At 39.3% G+C, this 22,492-nt stretch overlaps 3 protein-coding genes across 3 annotated transcripts in view; 1 reads left to right on the plus strand and 2 right to left on the minus strand.

The window, feature by feature from the left end:
• Positions 1–4,285, plus strand: part of LOC137998116 (tetratricopeptide repeat protein 28-like) — a 40,218-nt gene extending 35,933 nt beyond the window's left edge. Inside the window, 1 exon segment of the mRNA XM_068844534.1 lies at positions 1,745–4,285. Coding sequence (XP_068700635.1) covers positions 1,745–2,025 — 281 coding nt within the window. The 3' untranslated portion in view covers positions 2,026–4,285.
• A 4,214-nt stretch (positions 4,286–8,499) lies between these two features.
• LOC137996293 (uncharacterized) overlaps positions 8,500–22,492 on the minus strand; it is a 132,646-nt gene continuing 118,653 nt past the window's right edge. Inside the window, exon 5 of the mRNA XM_068841700.1 lies at positions 8,500–10,347. Within this exon, the coding sequence (XP_068697801.1) occupies positions 10,210–10,347 (138 nt within the window). The 3' untranslated portion in view covers positions 8,500–10,209. The remainder of the gene's footprint in view (positions 10,348–22,492) is intronic.
• LOC137994341 (uncharacterized) overlaps positions 15,627–22,492 on the minus strand; it is an 8,395-nt gene continuing 1,529 nt past the window's right edge. The window contains exons 4-6 of the mRNA XM_068839918.1: positions 19,094–19,312; positions 16,546–16,904; positions 15,627–15,812 (exon numbers count right to left, since the gene is read on the minus strand). Of these exons, the coding sequence (XP_068696019.1) occupies positions 15,627–15,812; positions 16,546–16,904; positions 19,094–19,312 (764 nt within the window). The remainder of the gene's footprint in view (positions 15,813–16,545; positions 16,905–19,093; positions 19,313–22,492) is intronic.

Consider the following 22,492-nt stretch of genomic DNA (forward strand, 5'->3'; position numbering starts at 1 on the left):
TGCAGAATAAAAAAAGTTCTCTTTTTCCATTTGTTACCATATTTGAGACAAACGTGTCTGTAAGTGAAACATATCTTTTCTATTAGAGACTTGTTAACAGTGGCTAAAGAAACATAAACGAATCACACAAAGGATTTTGCCTAATTAGTCTATCTGTTTACTTCAGAAGATGCAACTCCGGCAGCAAAACGTTTGAAGGTCTCACCCGGCTGTGGGAATTTGGAGAACAATTCCAGCCCATATCCAGAGGTTTCTACAAGGTCATGTTGTTTTGTGGCGTTCTCGTTTTACGACCGCGTCGTAGATCTTCGGGTCCCTAATAACGTCAGAAAGTGTTTATTCATGAATCCGGCTCCACTCGTGGCATCCGCGAAATTTTTTTTCAGTAATTGATCTTGAATCAGGAGTATTCTTTGCCAATTGTATTTTCTTGGTCAAAAGATTAACAGATTGTTTCAAAATATCATTAATGTATTTGATATATCATGACGAACCACACGGAATAGGGAGTTAACGAAAGGACAACGACAACTGTAACGATGACAAGGCAAAATAATTGTATTATTGGTTAAAAGATGAAATTTATATTTATTCGTGCTGCACGTGCTGCACGCATTTTAACCGAATAAAAAGGCTTGGTTACTAAGAATGGCATCGACCGTCAAACATGGCATCGCTTGTTTACGAAAGGGAAATGCTAAAACTCCCTGTATCCTGCATCAGCGACGTCAACGAAAGCTTCATATCATAATGTACATTTTTACAATCCTAAGTCTTTCACGATTATTCCATCTCGTTTATGTCGTACATTGTGGGCGAATTAACCTAAAAGCAAATTTATAAGAGCGGTTTTAGAGTAAAAATATGGAATCAAAGTTTTGCATTTCTACGCCCAAGTTGTCGTTAAAACCTCGATCAAATTTTTCGATTTCTCGTTGTTGTTATGCCGAGTATAGCACGATTAATTTTCCTCTTTATTACATCCATTTAGAAATTTCTGCTGATCCTTTCAGTTTGATTGGCTCTCAGCAGTGCGATTTATTCCCAAATCCGACTTTTTTTTGCTCTAAATCGCACCATTTCCCCAGCCAATGAGAAAGGAACACTACAACAAAACAGCCAATCAGATTTCAAGGCTTGTTTAAGGTAACCAATCAAATTGCAGGAAAATAAAAGACAAAGAAAACCATTGTATGGCGAATTTTGCAACTTGTTCCCAAGTGGATCAATAGAATGTCGGTAATGACTATAATCCTATATTTTAGCTATAAATAATGGTTGTATGATTTCTAAATGGATGTAATAAAGTGGTAATTGAACTATGTGTCGTGCAATTTTGGTCTGAAATCACACGTATGATTTCAGACCAAATTGCACTCCACTCAGTTTAATTACCATTATTTATCCGATTATATACTTGTTTTGTGGTGTTCTCGTAGCCTCAGGCGGTTTCATTCGTTTGTTATACTTTCTGATAAGCGTTCGCGTACGAACAAAGACCACTTAGGAAGTAAAGAACGCATTCTACAAGCGCGAAAATTGGACAAGAGTAAACAGTGAAGGGAAAGCAGTTTGCTTCCGCACCAATTTAGTGCTCGTTCACAATGAAGAAATATTTCTTCGGAGGTCTTCACTCACACTGAGCGTTTCTGCGCAGGTTACATTCGGAAGCACTCGTTTATCTTCAGTGTGAATAAATTCAGTTGAATCATCGATAATCATTGTATGTCATACTTCGTTTCAGAAAGAGAAACACCCTCCCGAGAGAGATTGGTGTGGCTGTCAAGGAATCTCAAGTCATGGGAACCTCTTGCCCGTCGTCTGGATTTCATTGAGGGGGAAATAACAGCATTTAACGAGAATAACAAAGAGTGGGCCGACAAGTCACTCAGCATGCTGTTAAAATGGAAAGAGAAGAAAGGCTCAGATGCAACGTACTCCGTGCTATGTACAGCATTAAGACATTGGTCTGTGGAGCGGAAAGACCTGGCTGAAGAAGTGATAAAACCGAATTTAAAACTTTAGAATCCTGCTCTCAATTCAATAAGCCTAATAGGACGTTTTCAAGCAACCTCTAGGGACATCAACAACAATAGAAAAATGTGCGACTTCTGGTGGACGAACTAAAGAAGCTAATGAGAGATCGATGACGTCACGAGAAAACATCCTATAGACCAATTTTGATATATTAAAATTCAGTCCTAAACAAAAGGAATCATCCCGAGGCTCTGGGGATTAAATATAAGGATTAATATTTCCCAGAATCTCGATATGATGCTTTTTGTTTAGCACTGAATTTTAATGTATCGAAATTGGATTATTTTGTGCTAGTCTACCTGTTTTTTGAATGAGAATGAGGCTGGAGTTGACTTCGTTTCCATGCTCACCTCATTTTGTCTTGCGATATTGGGTATAACAAGAGTACAGTTTACCTTAGGATACAAGGAGACGGAGTCCACTCCCTTTTTAAATTTTTCCATTCGATTAGTTTAAAAGGAAACCTCCACTCTTACTACAGAAGACTTTAAACCGAAGAAAATAATGTTTCCCAAGAAATTTATTCGAAATTTCTTTAAAAAAAGGTGTTTACATCAGGAAAACTGAATTGTAAACTCATTTTTTTCACTTCCAAATTTCGTGGGCGCCGCCATCTTGAATATCTGTGACGTGTACGGTTGCCCTATTGTTCTGACACAAAGAGCTTTTGTCTAATAACAATATGGAAACCGTTTACGTCACAATTATTCAAGATGGCGGCGCCTTTGAAATTTGAAAACAAAAATAGGCGATTCTAAAGCTGATTTATTTCGGATGCAAAAGCTTTTTTTGAAACAATTTTAGACTGATTTGACTGAAAAGTTAATTTTCTGTTATTTAAAGTTATTTTTTTGTTGGAGTGCAGGTTCCTTTAAGCCACATGACCTTTTCTTTTTCATACTTAATTTTAGCGTTTGATTTAAAGGCGGTTATGCTGGGAAGAATCTGGCTTCTTCTGCAGCCCTATAAGTATAATTTAGGAATCAATATTCAAGTATACATCACAAGTGACATCAGCCACCTTTAGATCAGTTTACCAGTGTGCCAGAGTGTTTAGTTCTGAGCACCCTCATCAAGCACGTGCTCAGAATCAACAGTTAGATATACCCCATCGCATTCGAAAATGCATGCATGGGTATAGAGCGTTTTCACATGACGTCACGGCAGCTGTGTTGGTGTTCCAAACAAAGGAATGGCGGCCATGATGGTGTACCAAAATAATCATCCGCGAATTGAACACTATTTTATACCAATAAATTTTCTTCATGAAAAATTGCTATGAAATAGCATTTTAGCTCATTACAGAGTTGTATGCTTGTAGGAGTAACAAAATCCATACAAAATGTAATGTAGTCGTTTCAAAATCTTCGAGGAGGAGTCATCCTGGCTTCTAGTTTCTTCACTGTTAAGTTTAAGAAACAAACAACACCAAAGATCAACGCTGTTGTCAGAACCGTAATTTTCCCTCTTGAATAGTTAATATTTAGCAACTATTCACCGAAGTGGAGGTGGCAAGTCGCGGCTCAGTAAATATCCACCACTAGCCACCGACATTGAGGTGAATAGTTGTTTTAGTATGTACTAAAACAGTGAGATAATATAGCACAAAAAGATGATTTAAACTCATTTATACCTGCAAAGATTACAACATTTTCGGGCGGAAATTGCGCGCGAATTGCTCGTAGGTGAATAGCAAAGGATAGCCGGAGTTGAAGTTGCCAATCAGCGCACGCATTCAACGCTATTTACTGTTTTAGTATAAATTAAAGGTTTTGATTTAAAAACGTACTTGGCGGAATTTTGGTTCTGATAGGGTCACTGCCCATCTTTCGTTTTATTTAAAGGGGCTATACACCCTTTTAATAAGTCTAATATATGCCGTTTTCCGCTAATGACGTAGAACTCGTGCTTTCAAGTTTCATTAAAAATATACTTGTGAAGAATTTAAATTTCGTGGCTGGTATGACGCGGCGTCATATATACAAATATACAAAATACAAAGGGCTTAAAACAACAAAAGAAATAGGAAACGTCTTAGGCCTTTGTACATTTCTGAATAAAATTTGAAAGCACGAGTTCGACATCATTAGCGGAAAACGGCATATACTAGACTTATTAAAAGGGTGTATAAAATAGCATTTTAGCTCATTACAAAAATGGTGTATGATTGTAGGAGTAACAAAATTCATGCAAAATGTATTCATCCTTCTAGTATATGATTGTTCGTGAAAAGAAATAAAATAAATAAAACGCCTTCTTCAGCCTCGCTAACATCATAAATAACACCACCCATTGTCAACTTGTAGACAAGACTGAAAGCGCATGAAACTCATTGTTATCTATCGGCCGATTTGGTCTATTACAATAGGCCACTTCAGAAAATACCAAAAACTCTTTGTTCCCCCCCTAGTTTTGCATAAGCATTGTTTCCAGTTTCTCTTGGGAGTCGAACCGATGCACGAGCTTCTGATTACTGGTCATTACTAGTTCGGATGCTGGAAGCCTTTGTGATGGTAATTAATTAACATGTGATGGTAATTAGTTCCACTTTACATATGAATGAAAACTAATTTTCATAAGAAAAACTTTGCACTTAGACTCGCATTGAAGAGGAGGCAGACATGAACTCGGAAATGGCCTATTTGAAACATCATTGAAAACGAGGTTCTTTCACGGATGAAAGCTGGATACATAAACTACGGGCTCTCGATATAATAAATACTTACTATTGTCGGCGGCTATCAATGATTTCTTCACGAAAAAAAAAAAAAAACGGTAAAATACTCTTTCACTAAACAAATTGTGATTTTGGTGTCATATGTGCTAATAACCGGGACAAATCATTGTCTTCGCAAAGTAAAATAGCAGTTTCTAAATTTTTTTCAGCGGAATTTGAACTTCCAAACTGATCGAGAGAGTGAAGTTGATCGATTAAGAAGTCCTGCTGTTACAAAGAGTGTATCAAGTAAGTGATAAAGGCAATATTCATTAGTCTTAAACTAAAAGCTAAATTCAAAACTTTTTTTTTTACTTCAGAATTTTGTATTCTCCTTGACCCAAGCCTGTCCGATTACCGACCTCGTTTCCAGGGTCTCCATTGTAGTTGTCATCGACAAAGAGAGCCTGGGAACGAGGTCTCTTTGTCGATGATCTGATCGGATTTTAATCTTTAAATCTGATACAATCGACTGAGGATCATCCGTGTTTGTGCAGTAGACACCGGGACCGGTGTAATACGATAGCAGATTCGATCAACGGCCCGTGGCGATACGATTTTTGGACACAATTTGTGTAGAATTGAAATACCGCCTTAGGAAAGAAAAGCAAGCAGACCACGAGCTCTTTGCTCTTATTCCTGCAGTTATTGTAAACCAAGTCCTCTAAAAGTATAGCTGAACTCTCCAAAATACTGCAAAAGAAGTGGATCACGTGCTGACAGGCGAGTCGGCGAAACCTCTATAACATGCCTTTTGGCTTTAGCTGATAGCATCTCCTTTCCAAACGTGCGAGAGCTTGCTGTACTGACAGTAGGTAGCACAGAAGCTGAGAGATCGTTCCCCTGCGTAAGAGGTAAACATGCTTAGCAAAGGAGCACAACGACGTTCGAACGGCTTCTGCCTTTTTTTGCTGTGCGAAATATAGCCAGTTTGTTCCTGTTAGTCGAGACATGGTGCGTGAAAAATACATCGGCAAACACCCCAGAGTATTATGTCGGGATCCCTTTGAAATTCTTAACGTTGTCAGTATCGCTGTTGTCTGATTTTACTCGATTTGGAAACATTATCTGTAATTTCTAATTCTTTCGCTCGCTCGAAATTTAGCGGCACTCACAAGTATTTCAAGTCTTTCGATAATTTCAAGTATGTATATTCAGTTTCCCATGAGAAAGCTTCAAACCACTTTTGATGAGTTTATCCACCGCCAACCCTCTCCCCCCTTATCCGCCTCTGAAAAGGTTACGTTTTTCTGCGGCTGACAATCATTAGGGAGCTTTAGCAACGACAACGGCGACGGCAACGAGAACGTTACAAATTTGCATATTTAGTGGACAAAAACAATAGCTTTCCACGCTCTGCACGTGCGTTTTTCACTTTTGTCTGTTTCTTTGCCGTCGTCTGCAAAACAACAACGTGAAATAACCAAGTTTGAGGTGTTATGGAAAACGTCAGCACTTGGAGATAAATTTTCATTTTTCTCCCCTAAATTAAGCGCCGCTCGTAACGGTTTCATTCCTGAGGGACTGCTACACCTTTGTCATATTAAAAAGCTTGGAATAGTCGCGAAGTGACCGCAATAACGTGAATTTATGTTTTTACATGACGTTCTCGTTGCCGTTCCCGTCGTCGTTGCTAAAGCTCTCTATTGTAGCCGCACGGGTCAAAGTGCCACCTCTTAAATTGTGATTGGCGGATCTCAATCGACATTGCCGGTTTCTTTCTAGCTGGCGTAGCAAGCGCTAAAGGGGGAGGGAAAGAGGGAGGCGTAGCGAATGCGAGTGCTTCCATTTGAGCACTCGCTGTGCCTCCCTATTCTCTCCACTTTTAGCGCTTGCTACGCATGCTAATTTCTTTCGCAAACAGCTGACAAAGTTAATTTCTAAGGAAACTTCTGTGTCTGAAACACTGGAATTCAGTTATATCCGCTGTGTTGAGGAAAGTAAAATTGACCTGCGCAGGAAGGCTGAAAAATAGAAACAACGGCGTTGGCCCTTCGTCAGAGCGAGTGAAGGGGTTTTGCGTTTTAAGAGAGTTTTAAGTCACACAGTGGAGTAGCATTGTTGTTGAGAACATGGAAACAAGAAAGGCAAGAACAAAGGAGAGGCGTTCATATAAACAGTTATTTATTTATTTATTTATTTGTTTATCTCTTCTTATCCATATTAATTACAATAAATATATAAGAATAAGGAAAAACAAAAATTGGATTTCAAACATTTTTACATTTTAGTTGCATATTGTTTGGAAAGGAGAGGGGAACATCAGTGGTTGCGGTCGCATTTAGGGAGTTCACACTTATGTCTAGTGTTAAATCAAGTTCTTTTGTTCAGTGTCTCCCTAGGGATTCAAAACACCAGAGATCGAGTCGACACGGGTAGTGTAAACAGTCCGGGAAATAGCCAAAACTGTCTATATAAAATCGTGTGATATGATTGGTCGAGGCAAAACCAAAACAAATCACATTGGCCGAGAAGGACTAAACACGAGTAAAATTTTTGTAGGGAAGAATAATTCAATGTTAAGTAGATAGGTAATTAGCATCCATGTCTTCTCCTTTACTCTTATTCCCGGACGTACTAACAGATTTGGAGAAATTGGTTAGATGCGACAACAGCACCATAACGGCAATATGGTGCCGAAAGTGAAGTCGACCAGTCTCAAACTTTAATCGGTCTTGCATATTAACAAACCCACTGTGCATAATGACCTTCTATGCACCAAAGTGAAATAAAATTACTGTCCTTTCCCAGGATATTTTTTATATAGCGACAAAAAAATGACACGTACCTCTAGTTTGCAATTTCTAGGCGGTAAGTGAGTCTCCCAAGCTTCCAAAACCGAGACAATCGCCAAACTTCAACTTCGAAATTCGCAAGTTTGAATCTTCGACAGTGCATTCATCTGCATTCAGATCCTTCATTCTGTGTCAATGTGCACATGCGCACAATCAGATTTGGCGTAGACAATGGAACTCAAAGGCAACAGACGAAAAGGGCCCATAACAACGGGACTCGAGCAGTGACGCCATTTTGATGACGTCACCGTATAGACAGTTTTGGCTATTTCCCGGACTGGTAAACACTATAGGACGTTTTCAACCAAACTCTTGGGACACAAATAACAACAGAGAAATGTACGACTTCTGGTGGACGAACAAAAGAAGCTAATGAGAGATCTTTCGTTTTCGTCCATCAACATGGCGGCGATGACGTCACGTGAAAACCTCCTATAGTTACACTGTTTCTCTCAAGTGTCACCGCAACCATTCTTGTAATCTAAGACTGCACTACTTATTCAAATAACAAAATAACTGATTAGAATGTAATGTGAAGTGCTTAGTTAAGTCTGGTCAAACGTAAGTGCTACACGGTCAACCTTTGCAAAAACGTAATCCTTCCTTGTAAATAACAAAATAGGTTATTTGCAACCAATCACTAGAGACACAGATAACAATACTGCAATGTACAATCATTGCTGGTGGACGAACAAAAGGAACTGATGAGAGATCTTTTGTTTTCATCCACCAACATGGCGGCGATTCACGTGAAAACCACCTATATCCCTGAATCCGGCACTCTTATGTATAATCATTGTAATAAACGTAATCAACAAACTCAACGTTGTACCCAATAGGACATTTTTGAAATATCAATATTCAGCTTGATAGCGAGGCAGAGAAGGCAAAAACAATAGAACCACGTTGGAATGAGTGTGACAAATATTGGCTTATCATCCACTTTTCTTTCTCTTTGTTTTCTAAACCTCTCTTTCAAGCTGAATTTTAATATATCGAAAGTGGCCTATTCAAACCCTTTGAAAGGTTTTGTTTCAGCTATTTCCATATCATTTAAATATGAATGCTACATTATCATGTAAGAATCTTAATCCGGGAGATTTGAATTGGGTACAACACTGAGTTAGCCGATTAGGTCTATATTTATCATAAAAACAGAGAAAAGAGAAAAAAGGACAGTGCAAAGACGATAATGCAAAAGAACAATCGTCCGGTTGCCATCACAAATACCTTGGACAACTGTGTTTCGACAGTTAAATTCTAAGTCCACATGTTGTGATAGAGCGAGTTTCAATCGAGTGTCGTAAAACCAAAACCAAAGTAATTAATTTGGCGAATCAAAAAGGACGGAGAGAATCCAGTAAACCAATCAAAACTCGAAATGAGTACACGTAGCTGACACAAAGCGCGGGAAAATGTGCACGCGCGAGCCACGATTGGTTTTGGCGCGAGAACTTTGAACCAGTTACTGAGTGAAGTAATCATAAACCAAAGAGCAATTCGCTAATTACTTTCGACACTCAATTGAAAACCGCTCTAGGTGCGATAAATCTGTCCGCACGGTAACTAACGTAAAAATTAATGCAAGCAATTTCTTCACAATTGCTAGTGGACGAACAAAAGGAGGTAATGAGACTGAGGTCTGTTGTTTTCGCCACCAACATGGCGGCGACTCCTCATTGGCCGGTTTGGTGGCTTAAATTTAATGAGAATTCTATTGAAATTTGCCGACTCGCTTAACTTTAAGCGAGTTGGGAAAGGAACTGTTTTCACGGAATTCTCTGTTGTCATTCGCTAAGCGACCTGAAAAACCGCTCCTGAAAACACGAACATTCCCAGCTAAATTATGTAAACTGAAAGGCAGGCATTATAATCCAAACCGCTTCTCGTTCGTTTATAATGGGCGCATATCCGCTTTCCACTCATTTTATGGAGGTAGTGCAGCCCAGTGGTCAGTGCGCTTGCCTTGAGATCCGGGGATCCGTGGTTCAAGACACGCTCTGACCACCGGTTGAATGTGTTTCTGCTAGTCCCTGCCAATTAGCTTGCCTCCGGGCAGTTGGGATTCTTAACAGTTGTTGTTGAATGTTCTGTTCTGTCGTGATTGTGTTTCATTGGCCCTAAAAATCCCCAATGGGGAGTGAGTGGTCAATTAAATACGGATTGTATTTTACGAAATACCGTCGCAAAATCATAAAGCTGGATAACTTGCAACCTTAAAAAGGAGGCACTGGTGTTCTACCTCTCGTAGCAAAAAATAAGAAATTAAGGAGCTAGAGGAGGAAAGTTCTCATCTTTTAAGTTGAATGTTCATACATGGGCAAAAGGCTGTATACTTTTCTGATTTATTCAATTGTTGAATTAACTTTTTAATCGTCAACGCCAGCTTTTCCCCGCTTTTATCGTTATTTACATAACTGTACACGTGACCTGAATACTGCAATTCTCTTGCCTGTCACGCTTAAGTTATTAATTTATTTAACAAGTAGTGATGGCACCACTTTCAATTTATGTCCCATCTTTGACATTTTATTAATACTCAGAACAAAACAAGACCTATCCCGATAATTTTTTTTAAGCGACTTCCTCTCTGGTGTCGCCATGTACTGTATTCACCTTGTAAATACAATTTTCTAAATTCTTTGTATTAAATTGTTATCATTATGGATCATACTTGTCTTGGCTACTTTTAATTCTCCTAAGAACAAAAACTTGTGTGATCGTGCGTGTAAAATACATTAAAATCATATTTGACGCATAAAAAACTGCTTGAGCCTCTGCTTCATTCACCACTTGAGCCTGAAACGAGAATTATAATGAAAAGTTAGTTGATTAATAGGCCATTTCCGAGCTCATGTTTGCCTCCTCATCAAAGCGAGTGTAAGTGGGAAGTTTTTCATGTAAATTAGTTTTCATTCATATGTAACGTAGAACTAATTACCATCACAAAAACTTCGCACTTAGACTCGCTTTAAAGAGGAGGCAGACATGAACTCGGAAATGGCTTATTGTTAATCACGGAATGTTCTCGCACTTAAAACTTGAAATTAGGTGAATTCACGTTGTTAGGGAGTTTAAGAAACCACGACGGCTACGGCGAAGAAAACGTCACTTCAAAATATCATTTTGAGCTATTCAAAGTATTTCATGATTATTCCATCTTGTTTATATTATTCAATATGGGCGAAGTGTCCTAACACTGAATTGGTACCGACGGATTTGAAGTAAAGAGTGAGACTGAAAAATTCACTGTAGTTTGTCCACGTTGTCGTCAAAACCTTAAATTTGGTCATTTCACGTAGTAGTTTTGACGAGTACGGGAGAGAAGTGTTCAAAAATGCGTGCCGCACGAGCAGCACGAGCATTTTGGTTCTTTCAACCAATAATATTACTGCTTTTTTGCGTTGTCGTTGCCGTAGCCGTCGTCTTTTCTTAAACTCCCTGTTGTTTCGAGGAGTACGGCAAACAACCACGTCGATGTTGACAGGATCGTAGCCAAGAGGAGAATGCAGCTCCTTCATACAAACACTGCAATGTGTCGAGTTAATGTTCTGCTCAAAGAGAGGGACAAAAACATGGTTTAGTGAATACTGCAAGTATCGAGAAACTTTTAAGAAAGCTCAAACTAGTTTTCACACTTTCAACAAACTATTTGAGAAGAATTGAATCTAACCAACTTTTTCGCGTAATGGCAAATGTTATGGTAGGGACACGCTTTTTGTGGAACGTTTTTGAAGCCCTTCAAAACACTCGCAGTACGTGTTCCAAACATTACAAATGAAACCCAATAATTGCTTAACAAGGCGCACTCATTGATACATCGAAAGAGGTTACCGTGGCTACAAAAAAGACATTCAAAAACGTTCTGTATTTGGCATAAACGCTTATATCTCAAAAACGAACTTGGTGATAGCCAATTAGTAATGATTAGCAGGCTAAGATGAAACTCTCTTCAAAGTAATCAATTCTCTGGAGCGGATTCAGATCCACCTTAAACTTTTTCAGTTGTGAATTATGGTGTTTCATTTGGTATAACCTGCGATCAGGCCCATTTTTAGCTTCGCCCATATGTTCTCTTATGTCGTCGCTCGCTAAAATAGTCTCTCAAGAATTCCGGACGGTCGGCCAAATTTTGGCCGACCAAACTCGTGATCTGATTGGCTGTTGAAACGCCGGAAGTGAAAATGCCATCGTGATTGCGCGGAGCTCTCGCGAAGTCCTAGAGACTAATCCGCCATAAGTGTACGAAAAAAATTGCTGCCTTTTGTTCTTACAATGACGTGGACGGTGCAACTTGATTTTATTTGTATAAATGGAGATATGCCATCTGAAACATCTCATTGCTTGTCCAGAATCGGGTTTGAATCTCTAAAAAGAGTGAAATTAGTGATTCCGTTGTCGAGCTCTGTAGCCATGTGGTTGAAAGTACTTTGGCACGGCACAAACTTCCCTGATGTTTTGAAAGCTAAATAGCTGGTTCTTTCAAATGGCAATGAAAGCCGATGCATATTGGTTTCCTGGATAAGACAAAGGACATATATATCAAAACGAGGAGATGCTGATAAAATCGCAAGTTACACGAATGCATGTTTTGAATATCTGTGTATCACTTACTGTACATGACACGGTTTGTTTGCACAATTTGGAGTCAAGATTGCTTCATAATATTTCCAGTTGGTTTAACTCTCGCTCCAGAGAGACCAATTTTGCGAGTCCATCTTACTGTTCGTACTCCATCAAAAGATTAACGGCCAAATTTATCATGATTTTACTGCGCGCAACTTCTAGAAATACACTGCAACTGAATTAAGATATTACCCGAAAAAATCACCAAAGAAACCTTCATGGGAAAACACGTTAAAGGAATAATGTATTTCTCCTTTTTTTTTTCTTTAAAAATCTATTGCCAAACCGTCCAACGACAAAATGCTAGGTTATCTCAATTACAAATTAAGATGTCAAGCTAAAAAGATTGCACATTCAGTGAAGTTTGGAGGAAGAATTACGCCGGCCTTTGCCGCAATATAGTCGTCGAAAAGGTACAGAAAGTAACATTCCCCATGCTATAAATGTGTTTCACTCAAATTACAGCCAACGGTAACTTTCGAATTCGTTTATAATATTCCTCCCACGGTAAGCAACTCTGGTCAAAACAAAATAGCGTGAATCTGCCGTCCACGCGTGTATTCGTGTAATGGAAGTAAATTTGATTGGCCGATGAAGGACATGTCAATCAATCAAAAAAAGTGGGTGGAAGGAATATCGAAGAGGAATTTGGTCAGGCTCTATTTTTCGTTTCGCCAACTCCACATTACGTACCACGCGAAACTAAAATAGAGCCTGATCGCAGGTTACATTTGGTACCATAACATTGCCTTAATGTAAAACGGTGCTGCAGAGTTAGTCCTTCAATGGACCTCTTTAGCTTGTACGTTTTGTTTTCCCATTTCAGACCACGTGATGTTACTCCAGGGAGCAGTTTCTTTCAAATGTCGTTTTCTGCACGTGCATATGTATGCATAACCTATGTAAAAACAAAAAGAAAATTCCCTTGGGAACATTACGTGGTCTGAAATGGGAAAACAAAAAGTACAAGCTAAAGAGGTCCATTAAAACATTCCCTCCAATATTTTTTTGAGCCACCTTATAAACGGAATGCACAAATGGCGGTCAAAAAATATTCTTTTGTTCATGTGATTTGTGCTAATTAGACTCACCAGCCTCGTTTGCATGGACAACATATACAAAATATTGCTTGAGAGCGAGGCCAGTGAGTCTAATTAGCACATAAACAAAAAGAATATTTTTTGGCCGCCATTTATGCATTCGGTCCAATGATAACATTGAATCAGAAAGGGTGGTACTAAAACCCAAGAATTCTCTTAATTATTAGATATGTTCTGGCTTGTAAATTATGCAGTATCTTTTTCTGCCAATGTCATTTTGTAAATTGTACGGGTCTTTTTAAGAAGAAAGGTGTGGAAGAATGGACTGGAGAATTTCACCATTAACTTCTCAGTAAACTATGTTATCGCCATAAGCATAAGAACCGTATATGCTAGAGAGGACGGCCGTGATACAAACATAAGCATAAGAATATCAAAACTTTGCGTTCGTCTTATGCTTATTATGCTTATGTCGCTGTTATGTCCAGTTAGGATATGGTTGGCAGAAGCATAAGCAAAAGACCGCTGGCCGATCAACATGCAATGGGTCCCAGACCGCTTCTTCGGGAAACAAAATGGTGGGAAATAAAAGGAAAAACTGGTCGAATCTGAGGACGGATTTCCAATTCTCTTCAATAAATCTTCCAAAGATTTCAAAAATAACACAAGAAGGGAAGAGCATGGGATGATGTGGAGGAGGAAATCGGTTTTCCGGAAGGTAAGTCATTTATGAATTTTTTTTTCCTTTGATTCAATTGGGTTTAAATCATGTCTCTTTCGTCGTCTGCGCCGGCATAAAGTAGTAACAAGTGAAAGAAGCAACAAATAATCCTCTTCGTGCACCATTTTGAGTGGTTGTGACTAAAATGTGTCTATAAAGTACCACACGATCTTCCCTAAGTTTTACTAAATTTAAATATGGTGTCACCAGAATAACTTATGAAAGCTAACCATGTCGAGTCGGCCCTAGACCTCATCTCTTGAGATCAGTCCTAACCCAGCAGTTAACCCTGCCTAAACAGTGTTGTTTATCTGCCAAAGCGGATTAACATTGAGGTTGCCAGTATTGCCACGTAACGTCACCAAATGTTGCACCTGTATGTGTCATGAAGTGTTTCAAATCATTTTGGAGTATCCATAGACTATTATTACTCAATGTTCAAACAAAAGATTTTGCCCGTCGAACCTCACCTTCAGTGTGAGGCTGGAGGTGCAAGAACAGTGCAAAGACAAAGCCTTTTATTCCCCACGGAATCCAAAATGGCCGCCGAGTGATAAAGGTAAATTCTGCTCATAGCCCATTTTGAATGGGTGTTCGGCCGAGAGGGAATAAACACAATAATACACTCCACGCACGCGTATGAGTTCAGGTTTATGTAACGGCCGTCCTCTCTAGCGCACAAGGTTCATATGCTTATACTTTCATCAGAAGTGACGAGTGAACTTTTGTTACAAATACACTTAATCATGCTAATTTTTTTTGCTCTTTTGTCCCCGTCCCCGTCTCTTGAGTAGTAATTTGTTACGGCGGAAAATTTAAAAGATCACTTTATTCTTTGACAGAAATGTGTAGACACGAGAGGAGGGAAGAGCCGTCTCCTTGACTTGGTTACCACGGAAGACAATTAATTCTCAGAGCCAAGAAGAAGAGGAATCACAACTTTGTAATAGATTCTCACCTCACAAAATGTATAGTTCGTTTCACCCAATGATTCAATTCCAACGAAATTTCTTAAAATTACAGTTTGTCAAGCCACATTCATCTCCTCTGGTAGTTCCGAGAAAGCGATCCAGTCCTACAGCGGAATAGACATTTTAAACACCACAAGCCGTAACGTGAACAACGTTACGTTATTAACGTGACGTCCAAATTCTACGGGAGTTTAAGAAACGACGGCAGCCGCGGCAACGCTAACGCCACAAAGCCACTTCAACTGATCATTGGTTAAAAGACGAAATATAATCGTGCTGCACGTGAAGCACGCGTTTAAACACATTTTTGTGGTACTCTGGTGAAAACACGGCCAATTACGTGAAATCGTTCAATTTGAGGTTTTGACATCAACGCGAGCAGAGAAATGTGGACCTTTCATTGTCCATTTATATTACACAGCTTGTGCCCAATTTCTTTTTTTAATACCTTGATCAATTTCTACGATCAAAACGAGATGGAATAATAGCAGAAAACATACGATGGAGCAAATTATGATTTGTGTGACGTCTGAGTCTACATTGCCGATATTAAAGTCCCTATAGTGTCGCCAAAACAGCCTTCTTTATGTAATATTTAGGGAGTGTTGCAGACTCTATTAAAAGTAGAGAGTTATACACCATATATTGACGACACAATATGAAATGTTTCCTCCACCTCTTGATCGTCAAAACAACCAAAATCATCCTTAATTACGAAAACTAGTTTCCATCTCTTACCACGATAATACTTCCATGTAAACCGTCAAAGTTTTGCATTTCTCTAAGACACACTGTGAACTTCGTCGATTCTACGTTTTCAGCCCAAACGGTGGCAGCGTCATGTTTGCGTCGTGAAAAGGAGTGCTCTTTGGAAACCAAGATATAAGGAGCTCGAGAAAATTTTTCCTTAAAGAAAAAGAATAGATTAAGTTAACCTATCACAGTACGATGCTTCAAATCTAACTTCATTCGCACACAACTCAACACTGGCCGAAACATGTTCATTTATTAGTTTGACACAATTCCTTATCATAATATATGCACAACGATTTTTTAGGATATAATTTAAGGTCTCTGTAAGTCCGGGAAGCAAAGCCAAAGGCGTTATGTACCCGCCAAATGAACTGTGCGGATCGAGGATTATCATCCAAAGCCAGATGATTTTGCGTTGTTCTCCACTCAGCATAATTTTACAAGCCATATACGAAATGTTCTTTGCTAATCTAATATAATATCCTGCTGAGTTCATTGGAAAAAGGTGTTGTGTAACGAAAGAAAATTTGAGCTGACCAATGGTTGTTTTATGCGAAGTACTCTCACCTCAAGAGGATCCACAAGGGTGGTTCTCGCGGTGTCGTTTCCCCAAAATTTGTCGAGTTGCTTTCTTGCCAATAATCGTTTATTTCGCAGTTGTTTTCTGCTCTTTCATCTTAAATGTGTCGTGTCTTCTTGTTGCTTAGAGTTAAATCCCCAAGTTCAAATTTCCTTCATTCGCCCTTTCCAAAAATTTAGGTTGTTGTAGTCTAGGCTCTACGATATTTCCACAGTTTATATTTTTACTACCTAAGCTCTCGGTGATTTGTCAGAGCTTCATACTTCAGAAATTCTTTAGGAACAATACAAACCTCGGGCAAATCACCTCCTTACATGACGTACCATCCCACCAAGTTGGGATAACCTCGTGCCCTGTTATCGAACCCATTGGATTTCCTTGATAAACAATGAAGTCCACAAACGTAAGCCCACCATCAGGAGGTATGCGATCAAGTCTCCCAGCAGTCAGCACGCACACTTGGAAACTTGAGGATGTAACAGCCTCGGTCCAGGCTACCGCGGCTTCGTGCGTGAATAGCCCTGATGTGTTGAAGTAATTGACAGACACGTGCACGTGTGTGGGTTTGTTCTCGAGAAGAGTGGAGTTTTCGAGATTAACTTGTCTGCAATGTGCTTCGGTGTCGCCAAGGTAAACATATGTACGGCTTCGATAAAAGTGAAACGCTGCAAATTAAAAGTATAAAATGATTGCAACAACGCCGAGGCTACAGCGGCTGAGTGGGTGGGTAGCACATTGGCACACTTAAAGTTAAACTTCATCCCCCGCCTCTCCGGCTACTTAAAAAATAGTCACTGTATATTGGTGATGGTGCAGTGATGAGAGCACTCACCTGCCACTAATGTGGCACGGGTTCGATTCCCAGACTTGGCGTCACATATGGGTTGAGTTTGTTGGCTCTCTACTCTGCTGTGAGCGGGTTTTTTTTCCGGGTCTGACTCCGGTTTTCCCCTCTCCTCCCTCAAAAAGCAACCTGCAACTGAGTTGATTTGATTTGATTTCTGTACAGCGGTGTACCCAATTATTATCATAACATAACTCGGATAAAACGCGCGTTCTGATTGGCCAATTGGTCATTTATCATTGGCCCATGGGTGAACCCTCGCTGTCGACTGCTGACGTGCAATCAAACTTTCCGAGATCATGGAAAGAAGGAAATGCCGTCACTAGCGCATCAGTCCTATTTTTCCAAGACATTTCCCTCTTTTAGTAGGGGTGAACCTCTACAGAGGTCAAAATAAAAATAGCCCTTACGATTATGTTATAAAACAAATGGTAAACGGCTCAGCGTGCACTACTGTGTTACGGTGCACTTGGGAGTTTGCTAAGCACTCAAGAAGCTAGAATCGCTCTCGGCTATCGCCTCGAGGGACTCTTGCGCTTCTCTCGTGCTTAGCACCTCCCGCGTCCACCATTTAAGCAATAGACCACAAGTTTCTATCGTTTATAAGCTGATAAACCACGCGGGATGTTGGTAGAACGCAGCCGCAGGCGACTGATTTACGAATTCTTCGAGTGTTCTTCCAACATTCCAAGTGGTTTATCATGCCTATGAACCATAGAAACCTGTGGTCTATTGCTTTTATATAATAGGGAGCTTACGCAACTGGACGGCTGGAAGACTCGGGACGGCAGAATAACGAAAAACTGTCGCGCGAGACTGTGCATTCCCAATCTTACGCGACATTTTTTTGTCATTTTGCCGTCCTGAGTCTTCCACCCATCCTGTTGGGTAAACTCTCTATTAATTCAGAAGACGCGCGATTTTTCCATGAGTTTACTGGCACAATAAACCATAGCTGATTGACCAATCAGAGCGCGCGCATTGATTTGGTTATTATATAAAACTCAATAGTGCACGCTGAGCCGTTTACCATTTGTTAATTAGTAGTATATACTAAAACAGTGGATAGCGTTGAACGTACGCGCTGATTGGCTACTCAAAGTCCGGATATTCTTTGCTGTTCACCTCCGAATACGCGCGCAATTTGCGCCCGAAAATGTTGTGCACTAGCCACCTCCACTTCGGTGAATACTTGCCAATTATGATGATGATGATGATGATGATGATGATTATTAGTATGTGCAGTTTATTGAACGTCAGTGTGCCAAGAAAATAAAGTCTCATAGGGCGCTCAGCGTACACTTTTGGAAGTTATAAAAACCTATTTGCAAGTATTGGAAAATTATTTACAATATAGTATTAGAATAGCTTATGCGTGTCGCTTATTTACAATTTATATTACGAATAAAATTATATAAATAACAACAGCTGAATTGCAAGCTTTAAATAATAGTTAAGTAGAATTTATAAAAATATAATTTGCATAAATTAATTGAATTTGTAATGTACAGAACCTAATATTTAAATTTCCTTTAGTGTTTAATTTCCTTCGTTTAAAAGGAGCTTGGAGTTATCTCGCCGGAAAGTCTTAACTGTCCTATAAGAAAGAGTATAATAATAATTATAATAATAATAATTTTAGTGTTCGCTATTATTATCATTATTATTTATTGTCATTATCATTATCATTAGTATTAGTATTAGTATTAGTATTATTATCATTATTATTATTATCAAAGGTATCCTTATAGGACACTTTTGACTTTCCGGCGAGGTAATTCCAAGCTCCTTTTAAGCTAAGGATGGATTAAAAGTAAGAAAAACTAAATAAATCACGGTATACAATTCCACTTTTATACGTCGAATGATAACGTAGATTCCACAACTGGGCGGAAATTTGAAAGAGAACGCTGAAATGAGTAAACTAGCAAAGGGTCTGTTGGCCTTCTGTGTCATCATAGTGATTGGACAAGAGTGATTAGTTTCGTTACTAAGTTGCTACGTGCTTACGTTCACAGCTTCCGGGTCTCTGAGAAATAATTCGTCTTCCTTGATTACAGGATTCAAATTCCAGAATCGGAGGGTTTTGAAAGGTGATTCCATCCTCCGAGCACTGTTCATCTTCATAGGTCGGTACGTCACTGTCACATACACATGTTCCATTATACGGACCATACGCTTGACACGTGGCAAAGAATGAACACTCTACATTGTGGCATGGGTGAACATCTGGAATCAGAGAATAAACTTTAAGACGGGAGACGGGCTTTACATTGGAACATTTTAAGTCTCTCTAAGTAATATCCTATCCCCCATAGAAAATACGAAAGCCAAGAATTCAAAATTCCATTTAAACCCTTGGAGAGAGTTACTTTCCTTTGTTTATCTCTGCTGGCCCAGCTGGAAATTGTGTGCTTACTTTTGCATCAAGTATTTCTCTTGTTTTCTTATGCCAGAATTTATTTTGATCATTGCCCACCGTCCTCAAAACATAAACGGTGTTTCCTTCATATGGCGATACTCACCTATCGGTATTCAAATTTCCCAACCATTGGAACAAATTTTAGAGCCATTTAATTGTTTCGATACCAAGAAACCTGCACTTGGCATATTCGTAATAACTGACGACGTAACGATAAATATCATTTTGCTTTGAAGTCTTTTCCTAAATCTAAAAATTCCTTTTTTTTTGCAAATTGATTTTATCTTACCTCCAAAAGCAACGTAATAGACAGTTATTGGATCGTGGCGTTCATTTTTAATAACATAGAGAATACTGATTGGTCAATGAAGAGGGCATTTTTTCTTAATTTTGCTTGAGAAGAGGGCAAAATTACTCGCTCACGATTGGTCGAGCGCCAAAAATTCTCGCTGCTGATTGGCTGAACGTACCTCTTCCACATTCAGTTGGTTTCTTCTGTTTGAGCAAAACAACTTCGTCTTCATCGAAGTTTGTCTTTTAATTCGCGATGCATTCGCCGAAAAGGCATAACGATTAAGAACTAGCTTTAAAAGATGATCTGGAATTTGAATTTTTGAGTGCCAAGCAGAAGGGAAAAAGATTTTTTTCATGAAAAGCTTAAAACTTGGATCGACTTACATGACGCCCGGCGCAGCGGGATTGTGTGGTTGGAAAACAAAATGATTCCTTTCGTCAAGGGCTTTCAGTTTACCACGGCATCTTGCAGCTCAACAAAAAAGGTCACAGAACAATTTGCCATTGACGGAACGAGTAGCTCAATTTTGGGTGATTTATTTGGACAAAACGTTTGCTATGTTTACGGATGCGTATTTGCAAGTAGTAAAAACCTCTACAGCACAGGTGAATAAAATAAATTGAAGCTTAACATCTGGTTTAATCGTTGTTACTGTTGTTCAGGAATGAAACTCGTATTTTCCTCTCGAGTGGATGTAAATAACACTCATCTACACTCGTTTTGGACGCAAAGAACAAGTTTGCTTGCTTGTCTGTTTGTCAGTTGTTTTGCTTGCGAGCGAACGAGTGTTTTAACTCCGCTTAGCTGACTGTTTTTCGAGGTGCCTCAACAGTGTTAAGAAAATTTTTACCTCTATGTTATTAACAAAGAAATTTCAGCAACTTCTGAAAACACAAGTGATATTAATCCTTAATTTTACGCGGCCCCACGCGATTACCTATACTAATAACGTAGAGGGCAAAATTACTGACCACTGATTGGTCAATGAAGAGGGCATTTTTTTCTTAATTTTGCTTGAGAAGAGGGCAAAATTACTCGCTCACGATTGGTCGAGCGCCAAAAATTCTCGCTCCTGATTGGCTGAACGTAGCTCTTCCATATTCAGTTGGTTTCTTCTGTTTAATTGAAGAAAACAACTTCGTCCTCATCGAAGTTTGTCTTTTAATTCGCGATACATTCGCCGAAAAGGCATATAGATTAAGAACTAGCTTTAAAAGATGATCTGGAATTTGAATTTTCGAGTGACAAGAAGAAGGGCAAAAGATTTTTTTCATGAAAAGCTTAAAACTTGGATCGACTTACACGGCGCCCGGCGTAGCGGGATTGTGTGGTTAGAAAACAAAATGATTCCTTTCGTCAAGGGCTTTCAGTCTACCACGACATCTTGCAGCTCAACAAAAAAGGTCACAGAACAATTTGCCATTGACGGGAGGAACGAGTAGCTCAAATTTGGTGGATTTCTTTGGACAAACCGTTTGCTATGTTTACGGATGCGTATTTGCAAGTGGTAAAAACCTCTACAGCATGGGTGAATAAAATAAATTGAAGCTTAACATTTGGTTTTTAATCGTTGTTACTGTTGTTCAGGAATGAAACTCGTATTTTCCTCTCGAGTGGATGTAAGTAACAATCATCTATACTCCGAGACAGCTATCCGAGACAGCTTCCGAGACAGCTATTGTGAATCGCATGCATTTTGCCGCGTTCAGAGACTGCTTCATGTTTTAATTTGCGTCATGATGGCTTAACTTGTTGGTGCGCGTCTTCTTTTTTTTTTTTTTTAGTAACGTAACGTCAACGCCGCCATATTGGTGAACAAAAAAAGAAGATCTCTCATTAACTACTTTTCAAGGCTCCGTCAAACGGCTTCATCAACCTAAACTGATTATAGTGTAATGTGAAGTGCTAAGTATCTACCCCATATGAACCATGTGAGTTTTAGCCCAACCAATGGCAATGCGCCCACACAAGGAAAGGGAAAACTCTGACCAGGGTGGGAATTGAACCCGGGACCTTCGGGTTAGATCACCGCTGCTCTACCGACTGAGCTACAAGGTCAGACGGAAGCAGGCCGTGGGAACTGAAGATGTTGAAGTCACGGCAATTCACATGCACAAGTACAAGGAAAGTTTATACGTTTTTACAAACGTTGGTCGTGGGTTTAATTCCCACCCTGGTCAGAGTTTTTCTGTCCTTGTGTGGGCCCATTTCCATCAGTAGGGCTAACGCTCACATGGTTCATATGGGGTACAAAACTAGCACTTCACATTACACTCTAATCAGTTAAATCTGTTTAAATATAAGTGCTACACGGAGCAACGTTTGTAAAAACGTAACCTTTCCTTGCATTTCTACGGTACTTTGATAATCATGTACGACGGGGTGGAAAAATCGTGAAGTTATATTTTAATCACAATGTAAGCATACAAATGCAAACCTTTCATTTTCTATTTTTACTCAGAAACTGCGCGAACAAATCATGGGATATAAAAATGGGGTATTTCTCCCACGTTGTATGAAGTGAACGAGATCATGGAATAATTGGGACTTTGCGATATTGTAAAGTTATATTTTAAGGTGACTTTTTCGTCCTCATTGGTGTCACGGTCGTAGCTCTCTCAATCCATATTTGCCACTGGCTTCAGTTGAAATTTGTCTTCAACCAGCGCTTGGCTCTAATCTTTCTGTCATA

This window comes from Montipora foliosa, chromosome 3 (assembly GCF_036669935.1).
Source record: "Montipora foliosa isolate CH-2021 chromosome 3, ASM3666993v2, whole genome shotgun sequence".
Taxonomy (NCBI): domain Eukaryota; kingdom Metazoa; phylum Cnidaria; class Anthozoa; order Scleractinia; family Acroporidae; genus Montipora; species Montipora foliosa.